This window comes from Lipophrys pholis (assembly GCF_963383615.2).
Source record: "Lipophrys pholis genome assembly, chromosome: 15".
Classification (NCBI taxonomy): Eukaryota; Metazoa; Chordata; class Actinopteri; order Blenniiformes; family Blenniidae; genus Lipophrys; species Lipophrys pholis.
In genome coordinates this window covers 8584215-8597761 of record NC_137642.1, presented here as the reverse complement: position 1 = coordinate 8597761, position 13547 = coordinate 8584215, and the positions used below count along the sequence as shown (strand labels likewise).

At 41.7% G+C, this 13547-nt stretch overlaps 1 protein-coding gene across 1 annotated transcript; it reads right to left on the bottom strand.

The window, feature by feature from the left end:
• Window positions 1-10184: 10184 nt before the first annotated feature.
• LOC308120406 (G-protein coupled receptor 26-like) lies at window positions 10185-12404 on the bottom strand (the record flags this gene model as incomplete). Its single annotated transcript, XM_080481011.1, has 3 exons — window positions 10185-10470; window positions 11186-11299; window positions 11728-12404. The coding sequence occupies 3 exons, from the start codon at window positions 12402-12404 to the stop codon at window positions 10185-10187; spliced, it is 1077 nt and encodes a 358-aa protein (XP_080337137.1).
• Window positions 12405-13547: the final 1143 nt, after the last annotated feature.

Below are 13547 nucleotides of genomic sequence, written 5' to 3'. Positions count from 1 at the left end.
AACCTTCTCACCTCTGGTTGGATCTGTCCAACGCGCTCATATAAACACCATCATCTTTTTCTTTCTCCTTATTGGTGAGAAATGTGGCCAGCGAACCGGAGGAAATGGATAAAGAGCTGTTATCGTCCACAGCAGGTGATGATGTTTCCTTTATGCCAGGTTGTTGTCCTGTCTGCTGTTGTTCTTTTTCTGTCTCAATACATTCACGCAAGCATGGTCACACGCTCGCGTTTGTGTGCTGACGGATAGTTGCTGCTGCCATTGATGATGTTACTTGAGCGAGGGCTCGGCGCAGGACATGTGTGTGTGTGTGTGCAAGGTTTGCAAAGAGAACCAATGTAGTTTACAAATAAAAAAACAAACCAAAAAAAAAAACTAGACAAGAAATAACAGATCAATGCGTTCACTTACAGTATTTCTAGCTTTTGCACCATTCATTGCATCATGAGTCCTCTCGGTGTGCAAACACGGTTTTTAATAAATAAATAAGTAGAGCTAAACAACAACATAGCAGTGACATGAGTGGTGTAATCCAGAGGAATATCTAAGATCACACAGGAGCAAAATGCTCCCATGATTCAGCAAGATGACTGACCAAACTCTTAGTTTAGCTTCTTCGCCTGTTTGAAGTCAAAGTTTAAATGTGTTCGTTTTGCAGTTTTACTTCGTTACATAGGTATTGAAACTTGTGTCCACTTCTTTTCACATTTTTTTTATTGGACGAGCTGGAGCTTTTTGAGAGCAAATACAATCTACAAGTTTCGATTTTCCTTTGTTGCGGCGATCCTGATTGATTTGTCTTGAAGTAAAATGACCTGCTTTTCATAGCTCGCATAGTGCTAATCTGACCTCCGTTAGAGAGGCTTATTCATGTGTGACCCATTGTCTCCAGATCTTTTTATTGCTGAGGTGTCTCCTAATGAAATGACATGATGGATTTTCCCCAAAAGCCACTGGCTCTTAGCTGGCTGAAACAAGATCAGTTCGTATCTGCTCGTCTCCTGATAGATCCCAATCACACCCACTGGGTTATCTCAGTCCTTTGTAATGGCGCCGACCTTTCATATCTCTTTGAGGTTTCCTCTCTGGTTGGAAGTGTTTATTTGAACAGGGCTTTATACTACACGGAAATGTTCACTGAGGCGCATGCTGCTCTACTTGTCTGCTTGACGGCGTGCCACTCCACACCGGTGGATTTTCCCTTTGCCAAAGCAATATTATCTGTTCAAATACAATCGGGTCATGACTGATACCTTCACTTGTCCTTCAGCTCCAACTTTCTGTGAGCTTTTGCCAACCTTAAAGAGGATGTGTCCTCTCTGTGTCAGCTTGGATGTGCCCCTCTTTGGTCTCAATTATGGTCTGATGGGATTTTTAATGGTGTCTCATGTCAGATTGGGTCTTTTTGGTCCGTCTTTATCTCGCGCAGCCTTCACAGCAGCTGACAGCCAGGTAATGAAAAAGGTGGGGACGCCTGTCAGATGCATTTCATAGCATCAGCTCAGAGCCTGGGGTTTATCTGAGTGATTTATAGCGAAATGACACAAAGCACTGATAGGGAAGTGTGTTTATTTTGTGCCGTGGAAATAAGTGTTGCTGTTGTAAAATTGACGTATGCCCGGAAGCAACGGTTTCCATGTGAGTAATAAAGCAAAGTTGCACAAGAGCAATGCCGTTTTTTTTTTTTCTTCATGTAAATCTACACTCCATCAGTTGAGGTTGATTAATCTGAGCGAGTCGGGAGCCTGCGTGTAGCGCTCCGTCAGCGAAGTAGGAGGCAGCTGTCTGAATATGTGCCTTGTGTGCTGGTTAGGACTGGCAAACATGGGCAGCATGCTAACTGGAAGCATGAAGGTCAGAATAGACTCGGAGAGCGCGGCCAGCTCTTATCGCAGTAAGATCAGAACCTGAAACACCATGAAACAACGTGTTGGGATGCAGATGGGTCGCCACTCGTGTACTCGGAGCATCTTCGTTGTCTTTACATTTACTGTCCTGGCTGTTGCTCAAACAAAACAATTTAGATTAAACTGCTGAGGGTCATCTCATAGAGCTGGTATTGCAAATTATAATCCATGGTGCATTTATTCATCTCTTTCTACTTTACATGCCACAGTTGATTATTTATCTCTCCAACATCCACATATTCCCTGCGAGTGGATCGTCTGAGGTTACATTTATCTCCCTGTAAAATGACCGATATGTTGTTTGACGAGAAATCTTACTCTAATTCCAATTAAAAATGCTGGGGTTTTGATTATTTGACACTAATCAAAAGTTTTGTTAGTAGCCATCTGTCCTTTTAAATCACTTACTAACCGAAACTTCCTCCAGTTATTGTGTCTTCCGATCATTAAACAGATGGTTGGAAATGAGTCACTGTGAAAGACTGAAGCCGCGTACATCATCCTCTCATTAGCTGTCAGCAGATAAACCTCTCAGAGCAGCTGGCACAAAATACCCCAAAACATTCATGTTTCCTGGCGAAATCTGCCATGAAAGCTCACGCTCAGTAGTTTGGAGTATTCTTCACAAAAAGAAAAGGAAAAAAATGAGGACAAAAGGGCACATAGAGCAGGCATTTTTACTGTAAATAGATTTTGCTCATTATTCACATGTAAACAAAAGCCTGGTGGTTACACCTCGATGCGTCGGTCTTTTCCTGAATTTTGATGCGGAGCAGGGAAATGTGAAGCACCTGTTGCCCTCGGATCTATTTTTAAATGTGACGTGGAGAAGAAAATCCTCCTCTGGAGATTCAGGGCAGCGTTACTCAGCTTTGGGTGTGACTCAGAAATAAAGTTGGAGGAACAGAGATTTGGCATTTGTCTATTTATTTAAAGTACATGCATTATCATCACCCTCTTTCCTCTTTTTGCTGCGGCTAAAATCTACAAACTACTGAACTTTAAAGACATAAATCCCCCTGTATACACCAACACCAGCACAGCCTGAATGTGTTGTAGTTTTTCTGTCTCTCCACTGCAACATTCAGTCATTTTTACATACAATATATGTATATTACAATATTAGTTAATATTTACCTAAAAATAACTATGTATATATATGTATATTTAATGGTATTTTCATACCAAACTGTTATCATGTGCAATATTCTTGTTAAATAATTGTTTTGACTGTAAAATACCCCCAGTGCAGTTTTTGTATCATGCATACCTTGTTGTTAAAATGTTTTATAGTAGAGAGTTTATCTTTTTCTGTGTAGGGTATATTGTGTATTTTGTTTCGTTTTATACCTATTTTGCTGCTTTAACAAGTACATTTCCCCATTGCGGGATGAATAAAGTATTATCAAATCCAATCAAATCTAAATACAGTATTTGTTTTGTCTTCAGTGGTTGATTCTGAATGATTTATGGGGGGGAAAGTTGCTCTTAAAGCTGGACAGTGACCTAATGTATTGACACAGAGGCCAGACAGTGTGAAGTTCATTCATTCCTCCAGTACTTGAGTGTACAACAATGTGCTGTACTTGATATCGTGCTGCTAAGAGAAACCCAACACAATTTGATTAGAGGTTGTTCGGAGGATGATCAGATCATTAATGCTCTGGGTAACAGGGGGCCCATAGCAACAAGTTGCATCTACGTACATTATTACTCGTGTGGATGACGACATTCGGGCCAAAGCAATAAAGAATTTCTATAACAGCATTATGTTGAAAGTTACACCTGGCGCAGATCACATCATGATTAATAAAGATGACATTTTCTGTCTGTGTGGTTTGGATTCATTCCTTTTGAATTTTTTTTTTTTACAACGCTGCTCCTCAGCAGGGGAACTTTTTCTTTCCCGTATGTTTAGAGATCTGTCCACAGATTGCACACGCTGTTAATAATAACATCAGTGATCTCCAGGGTTTCAGTCCCATCTATTTTTATAATCCTCTGACTTTTTAACTACTTTCGTGCCTTAACTTTTAGATGCATCACATTTATCCATTCAGCCTCGATATAGCAGCGTTCTCATGGCCAGAGTCCGTCACAAGGTCAACACACACACACACGCACACGCACACGCACACGCACACGCACACGCACACGCACACGCACACGCACACGCACACGCACACACACACACACACACACACACACACACACACACACACACACACACACACACACACACACAGACTCACAGATGCAGACACAAAACCAATTTATGGACACCAATCAGCCAAAAATGCATGAAAACCCAAGCGTACACAGGAAGAATAGAAAAGCCAAACCAACCCAGATTCGAAGGTGATCCAGGTCTTCTTGTTATGAGATTACTTTTGCAAACATAACTGTTATGATAAAGCAAATGCAATAAAAAAGAGTTATTGTTTCTTGAACTTCAATGATCCCTTACTATTCATCTGAGATGTTTTTTAGATGAAAACCGGTCGGCATCAGCTCACGTTAACGGCTGCACAAGCTTGCGGGGTAAATTTCCTCTTGGCTGAACAGAAGACATGTTATTCCTGTGAAGGTATTACTTTGATATTTCCTCAACATTTCTGCTGGAGTCTTGAGGTTGAGGCACACAGCTTTCTTTCTTGGTGGACTGTGGATGATATCAAAACAAACAATTAAAAGAATCATTCTTGACATGCTAGTTTTAAAACCTCTGGAGTACAAATCATGATTAATGTAAATATTCAGCCACAATAATATGATTGCATCAAATAATATCGAGGAAAAAAAAATACAAAGCATTGGTGCAGCTATGTAACAGCCAATAATGTAATGATGGCCAATAACAATGTAATAAAATCCATAATGCAATAGCTTGCCAATTGTGTAATAAGATATTTGATCCATTATCATAATAATATTTATATAAAAAAACAAAATGATCACATGATTGAAGTAGCATTAAAAAAAATCTTTCAAAAATGTAGTAACTGCTACCAGTAATGTAATAATTCGTGAATAGGGCTGTGTTTCTTGGAAATTGGTGGATGAAAACAAAAGCTTAAAAATCAAAGCTTTTTATGTGGAATCAGCGAAGACGTTGAAAAAAGTGTATCAGATGCTGGATTTCTGGCAATACTCTTCAGACATTAGAGTCAAACAAACAGAAAAAAAACACATTACGGCCCACAGCATAAATAAATAGTGCAATCCTGGACAGAAATAGATGGTATTTTTTTATTAGGTCTACATGCAGTGCAGGCTGTTTGCCTCGAGGGCACGGGGGAATACCGTGGCATTTGAGTTCAACATTCCCATAATTCACATTGTATACCGGTGGTCATTCCAATAGGATGACTGGGAGACTTCTGGATAAACTGCAGCTCCAGGAAATCTCAGTGGTTGGAAGTGTGAGAAGAGGCAGAGACAGAGAGCGTCTAAGACCAAAATACATCGAGGGCATGTCTCTAATGTCCACCATCATGAGATGTTTTGTTAGCTTTGATCAAGTTCTATGATATAACACATTTACCCGGTGATAAAAGAACAAACTGCAAGGTTTGCACCGTTTTGTCGTAATAATGAAATGAAAAAAAGACCCGTCCGTGACGCTTTGTCACCGTGTGCTGGATGATTCATGCCTTATTCAGAGCAGATTTGCTGCCCCTGATTAAAAGAGGTTGCTGCACATGGGTGATCCCAGCTACATTGGAGTTTTGCACAATCTGACAGCCAATTTATTTCACACGCTCATTTAAAAACACACATCTCAGAAGACAGATCCGGTTTCTTCGCAGCTCTTTGCTTCTCACATTCCTCTCCACTGAAATGTTAACAGTGTGAAAAGTTGGGGGATATTTAGTTATTTATGGGTCTGGTCAGGACATTGTTTAAGCATGCTCCCATGCGTATGTTGACCAAACATGGTTTTGTTTAATTTTTGAACTTATCTTTGCTGTGTTTGGGTACCGTGCATTCCTGTCCAACCACCCATCCACCTACGCGTCTTCTATTCTCTTTTCTCCGGTTCAGTGACATACGGTGTCTATTTATCTTCAGCCTGAAATCTGGCTTGAACAATTGGATTAAACCATTCATCAGTCTTCTATAATGATTTTTATTCTCTTTTTTTTAATGGAGCCGATCCCAGTTAACAAGGGGCGAAGGCAGGATTAAAGAAAGTCACGTATTCAGCACTTTTTTATTTGTCTGCAGGTTCAAACCCACTTTACATTGTTGGTCACATTCACTGAGTCACACACACAACCACTAAGACACCAGCGGTGAGTCCTGCTTTCATAATGGGCAGTGTGTTGCTCAAGAGCACGCTGATATACGGACAAGGTGAAGTAGGGAATTTATTTTGCAACCTTAGGACTGGAAAACAAACTGCTCTACCAACTAAGCCGACGCCACAGCCCTCCGGTTACCAGTCCAAGCAGAGAAAACACACTCATATCACTTAAGAACAATTTAGAGTCATGACCTTAGACCAGGGGTGTCAAACATGAGGCTCGTGGACCAAAACAGGCTCCAATCTGGCCCGTCAAACAACCAAGCAATTTGTAAAAATTTGCACTGAGACCCGAGCTGAGATATCAGTGATGCTGCTATGAAATCCAGCGGCTTCATGGCTATCATTGTATTAGCCTCAAAGTCGTGTCGTCGGGGTTCGTTTCTAAAAACGTGCACAATGCACCAGCTATAAGAGACGATTGTGGTAGTGTCCCTGTATTTTTTGCACTTCGTTTGAATCAGATTTATGTTGAGATTGTGGTCATTTTCCATTATATTTGTTTGGTCTGAGTTTAAACTTTAAGGTCTTTATAGCACTATTTCAATGATCCGGCTCACACAAGATATAATTTGGTTGTATGTGGACCCTGGACTGAAATGTGTTTGACACACCAACTTTAACCTATGGAAACAAACCAGAGGACTGCAGAAAGCCCATCTTTGCACAGCGATAACATGCAAATCCCACAGAGAAAGGTTCCCAAAGCCCGATACGGACTTGATCATGGACACTCTCACTGTGAGGCGAGCGTGCGAACCACCCTGTGTCCAACATCCCTTCCCTCTTCTCCGCATTTCAATCTCGCAGAATCCAGGGAAGATTTTGCATCCTCAGTCTGCGGCGACAGACTGTAATTCCATCTCACCTTGAATGACATTTTACACCTCCGTCTTCCACTGTGCGACTGGGAGAAGCGCTCTGTCACTGACACTGGCGTGGCATGAAGTCAGCTGGTGCTCTCATCTTGGCTGGCTTCCTCCTCTGCTTTCTTGTACTTCCTACACACTGCGGCTTAATCACAAGGTCTGAGCGCAACGTTTCGTGTGTGGCAGGTTTTTGTCTGCCTCTCACCCACTCACTGAGTCTCCCGGGGAGATGGGCTACACGCACACCTCCAGTCTGGGGATCCTTCCAAACTTTTCTGAATACTTTCCGCTAATTGCCCTCGGCTGCTGTGCTTTGAAATGATATGATAAATACAGCTTTGCCCCCCCTTGGTGAAAGGGATGAAAAAAAATTTTTATTAAATGACAGCAAAGAACTTTAATAGCAAGTCAGAGTTTTTACATGATGAAGGTGGTGCAGAGCTTTACTGTAAAAAACCTACCAACAGATCTGAATCCAAAATGTAAAATTAACTGCAAAAGAACACGTAAGACTAAAATAAACTTTTGTAAAAGTGTTTTGGTTTGTTGTTTTGTTGTAAGTGCTCCAGTGTGTTCTGATGACTCCCATCAGTTTGAGAACAAGGCGTATTGTCGGGAGTTAAACTGTCATCTGTGACGAAACTGCCATGGAAAGGTCACACTATAAGAATAAAGGTGGAACTGTCAGGACAGACTGTTCGGTGTGTTAAGAGAGCCATTAGAGGGAGGAAAAAGTGACAATGGGAAGTCATGAAAACAGAGGAGTTGATTTCCTCTGTTGGTTTACGACGAACATACTCGGATGGGGTGAGGCAATTGCTCTTTTTTTTTTTTTTTGTATTATTTTCTCACTCCCACCACCAGCTCTGCAACGAAGAAAATCCTTCAACTTTTCATCCTGGTGCTTTGTAAGATGTCTTTGATCGGTTGCCAGTGCAGCAGGAGCAGCAGGTGTGGGCGGAACACATCTTAAATTATATTTTTTGTCTTAATCAACGTGGGTGAACGAAGGATGTTGCCAGGCTGTTGTTTAAATATAAATCTGCTTGACTCCCTGTGCAATATTTGAAGTTGAGATGTGTAGAAAAAGAAATTGTATGAGATTTTAAATTGTCAAAATGCACAGCATTTATTGCATTATAATCACAAGCATAATTCCCCCCCAAAAAATAAAACACAGTTCTGACAAAAATAAATAGACTTTATGCCTTTCGCAGGCCTCAGACTGTCACAGGAGAGTAAAAACACAACATGACTTGCCACTGTTATCAAAAAGGAATCGTTTTAACATGTCACACAGTTACCCTGTGTGGCAACAAGTTAAGTTCACATTACAGAAAAGTTGCTACCACATTCAAATAATATTTCAGCCCAATTTTTCTTTTTGATGCAGCAAAATTGATGGGAAAAAAACCCCTAAACAAAACCAAAGTGCTCTACAGACTCAATCATCACAATTAACACCGGCACAGAAAATACTAAGAGTGTAAAAAGGTTTCTTATGCTGGATTTTTTTTTTTTGGGATTAAATCAGAGAGTTCAAAGTCTTCAAGGCACTTTACAACTCAGGTGTCAACATTTGAAAATGCAGCAATTTCAATCAAACTGTGGGTGTGAAGACCACAATTCAAATATATCAAACATGTGGTCTCAGTTTTAAATGATTACATGTACTTTATATAGCTTGATATTAGTCACTGAGGTCAGAAGTTACACTCACATTTATTAAAAAAAAACGCCGTCGTTCAGTGCGACTGTTACTTAAGTTCCAAACAAAGCCTTCATATCTTTTTTTAATTTTAATATAGTCCTCATTTTTGGTTGTAACATTTCATTATATGCTTTATATTTACCAATTCTAAATACAGTGGAATTTCATCCTGTTACAACACTATGCTATTTTATAACATCTTATAATGGTGCCGAGGACGAAACAAGACAAGTTAAGTTACTACGAGTCTTAATGAAAAAATCTATTTATGAGCTCAGCTGAGTGTCTGTTAGTTTCACTAAAACCTCTATTATTTAAAGGTGAACCGAAAGCAAAACTAACAATGACGTATGAAGAGACACGCCTACTTAAATATCATTGTAGGGTTTGGATTAAATGTAAACATAAGGTTAATTTCATATTTAATTCAAATGCATTCTTTAATTTAATTCAGTTATGACTAATAGCGGTCTTTTTTTTTTCTTTTCTTCTTTTTTAAATAAATTTTTATGAATTTTCACCATGAATTTGACAGAATTACAAAGGAAATAATGAAAACCCCAAAATGTTTGTATATCCTGTTGTACCTTCATATACACTGCAGTTTGTGCCTTCAATCGCACATTTAACAAAGTAGTCACCATAGTCACTATATTACTTTCCATGTTACACAGACAAGATGACACAAGTTTACCCGAATGCTACAAAACGATCTCATTAGAAACTGTGACGCTTTGCAGAAAAAAGGCCGTTTTTACACTGAAGGTACTGAATGCTTTCACAACTTCTACACACAGAGCTTACAAAACTGACTGGTCTACAGTAATTTTCCAAGTATGAGGTTACTCATTTCTCTACTGATAATCAGCGAGGGAGCCATTATAACAAAAACAAACAGCACTGTTCCTTTGTCACCAACATCATGGTCACTTTAGTTTAATTTGACAGTCCTGCTGCTGTAAATGTTTGTCATTGTTCCATAACAGCTGCTCAAAGTGGCTCCATAAACAAATGTACATCTGCATTGTTAGTTTTGCAAAGGAAAAAAAAACTGAGCTCTCGTCTGCCTTTTTGCCCTTCGTGATCAAACGCTTCTTTATGATATTCTTCGATAAATGACGACCTTGACAAGAGCACCTGAGAGAAAGTGTCGGCAAGGCTGGCAAGGTCAAGTGTGGAGAGCCTGATTACCACATTGTTGGGCCTGGTGACAAAATAATAACAGGCTTGTCCGTCAGCGAGAGGCTGGGTGAAGCATCTCATTCACTCTGATTTCACACCATCACAGAGGGGTCCCTTTTCTATCGCTCTTCTTTTTCAGAAGCGCTCACCCTCAGAGCAAAAGCATCCACACCGGGAACTTCAGAAACTGTCTCTGAAAGCGGAAGCCTTCACGGTTCAAGCGGCTTGTCGTTTGACGGCCGGACGTCGTTCGGCGGCTGGACGTCGTTGGCGTTGTTGTTGCCCCTCGCCACGTTGTTGTCAGTCCAGAGAGAAGAGGAGTTGAGTGGACTCCTCTTGAGGACTTTGTTCGCCAGGAGGCTGCAGGTCTTCCTGTACTGGTGGCGCAGCAGCGAGTAGACAAATGGGTCACTCGCCGCCTTGCTGTAGGCCAGACATTTGGACAGCACCCCCCAGTGAGGGCTTATAGGCCCCGCAGTGAAGAGCTCTACGATTCTACCTCAAATAAAGCAGAAAAAGAAAGAAAAAAAGGGAGAAGGAAATCACACTCAGTCCACAGGCAACGGGCAGTTGCTGAGATATTTCTTAGGACAGTGTAACTGGAGTGGAAGAGATCTCAAGCTGGAAGTCACCCCCTTTAGTACCGTAAAAATGTCACTTCACTTCACTGAAATGCCATCACTCTGCTCGGGAATGTGAACTCATAAGATCTTTGCTACTGAATTTCTTTTTATCATGACAAACAATTCCTCAGCTTACATTTTGTGTCCTTTCAAATAAAGGCCAAAGTATAAACCCACCAGGACACGGTCCTATAATTACCTGTGATTCCATGGTGGAAATAAAAGCCACTAAACATTTAAAACATAACTAAATAACAAGGCTGAGCTGAAAATGTTTGTTACTGTCTGTATTCAGATTTGAAGCTAATTATAACCACACAGATACAGCAATGAAAAAAAAAGATATGTAGGGTTCAGTTGTAGTTTAATGGTATTTCTGCTTGAGGCTGTGAGTCAAAACAGAAGGAAGCAATTAACACACACACACACACACACACACACACACACACACACACACACACACACACACACACACACACACACACACACACACACACACACACACACACACACACACACACACACACACACACACACACACACACACACACACACACACACACACACTATCAAAAATCTCTGCTCACCTTGTAATGACATAAGGCGTGAAGCACACTACAAATGTGCCGATGAATGTACTGATCTTCTTGGTGGCCCTCTGCCTCCTCCGCTTCTGCTCATCCAAGCATTTCTGGCGAACACTGTCAAAGCACACAGGTACCATTATCTGCCCAGGAGGCTTGATCAGAGATGTGCGGACATACAGTAATGGGGCGAGCCACAGGGAAAACATGTGGGATGGATTTCGAGGAATGCGGTGACGACTGGGCACTGTTAACACTGACAGTTACATACAGGAAACTTGGCAATAGAGGGCGATGGTCAAATTTGAAGTCCATGACTTGAATGCATAATATATCTCACCAACTTCATAACAGTGATGCAAAAAAGAAAGTGCTTCTTATTCCTCATCTATATTTGTTTACTAATATACTTAGTGTTTTAGGCTTGAGCGTAATATAAATGGTATCCATTGAATGCAACACATTAGACCAAAGCAAACACATACAGACATTTCAAGAAGAGAGAAATGACTCAGAGGACTAACGGGTCACAGATTCTTGTTTACCTGGGGTGAATGTCCACAAGCAGCACCAGAGTCTGCATAGTGATCACGTCGATGCGTTTACAGTGAAACCTTGCAACTTTTAACACTTTCAGATATGTCAGACACAACACGATCAGCGTGAGGAGGAAGGTGAGAGAGTGCAAGGCCAGGGTGAAAACGATGAACTGCGTGCCGGCTCCCTTTGCCCTGACGCTGCACAGCGTGCACGATGCGTAAAGGTGGTTGTAGCCAACCCAGGAGCGGCAGGTGGCCACCGTGGAGAAGCACAGCGAGTGTATCCACGTGTATACCAGCGCCATCACGGCGTCTCGGTGTCGTATTCCTGAGTGGTAACTCAGGGGAAACACCACGGCCACCCATCTGTCGATGCTGAGAGCTGCCATGCTCAGCATGGAGTTCGTGGTGAGAAAAGTGTCGAGGAAACCCACAATCTGGCACACGATGCTGCCGCCTCCGGGATGGCCCGTGGTGGTGATCAGGCCGATTAAAGTTAGTGGCATGTTTGACACACTCAGCAACAGGTTGCAAAACGTCAAGTTGAGGATAAACAGACCGGGTACCTGCTTGCGGATCTCCGGGTTGTACAGAAAGCAGATCAGCACCACGACGTTGGACAGCAGCGACACGACAATAATCCCCAAAACCAGCACAGAAGTGACTATGTCCGCTGCGTCCATGGTGCTTCCGCTCATATATCCAGACTTTTAAGGAGTACATCCACAGTCCTGACGCACACGGTCATCGCGAGTAACAGTCACTCCAAAAAAATACAACAACAAAAAAAAAACAGCGAACCCGCTCCAAGTGTCTTGAGGCTCCAGACGTGTCGAAGATTAATGCAAAAAGGGAATTCCTAAAACCTTGATCTTATGTTGTGGACTCACATCGGAAGTCTTTGTACTCTTGAGACGATGCGGTAGTTTCCCCCTTGTTCATGCCGCTGGTCTCAGCTCAGACTCTCCGCTGCGCAATTGCGCACTTGCACGGCGGGCAGCTTAGGAAAAGGACATCGAAGTGACTGAAAGCTTTCGGTGTGCCAACTTATTGCCGACTATCTTTTATGTCACAGTATAAACCACGTTGGTGCGCGCCTGTTCGAAAATAGCCTTTTAGATTAAAAATAGAAGCACGACGCAGGGTTGCGTGGTTGGTGGGAAGACTGGTGGCGTAAACGTCACATTGAGCTCGATGCATTTGCGAATGAGGGATACGTGATGAAGTTTTTAAATGTGATATTGAAACGCCGCAATTTACAAGTAGTTGGTCAAACATTCTGCAAGTTAACGAGACAAATCCGAATTACATCACCAACGCTTGCTGGTTTAATCAGTGTTTCAGTAATAGGCACTTACATTTTAGTCCACCGCTCAGATATCAGGAGGGAGACCAGAGACAACAGTGGAGTGGAAACAGTGCAGCTGGGAGGATACATCCAGAGGTGCCTCCCCCAATGGAGGACAACTGTCTGTGTGTGCAGCCTCCAGAAGCAATGACTCAACATACCGAATTGTCACTGGTCCATGACCTAAAACATTCATATGTATGAACATTTGATGCTTTTGACTTTGTTTCAAAGGCATATTAAGGACAATTTTGATGTTTTGACTCTTTGATTGTCTTATATATGATTAACAGTTGTTGATATTGTGGGATTAGATTGAGGCAGGGCATGCATGACGGTGAGGAAGTGGGTGGGGATTGTAGCAGTTACTGTCCGAGCAGTGATAGAAATGCACTCATTTGAGTCTGCCTGTCTGACTGTGTGCATGTTTTGTGTACACAACAGGGACTGACTTCATCAACCACCTTCACTATCATTT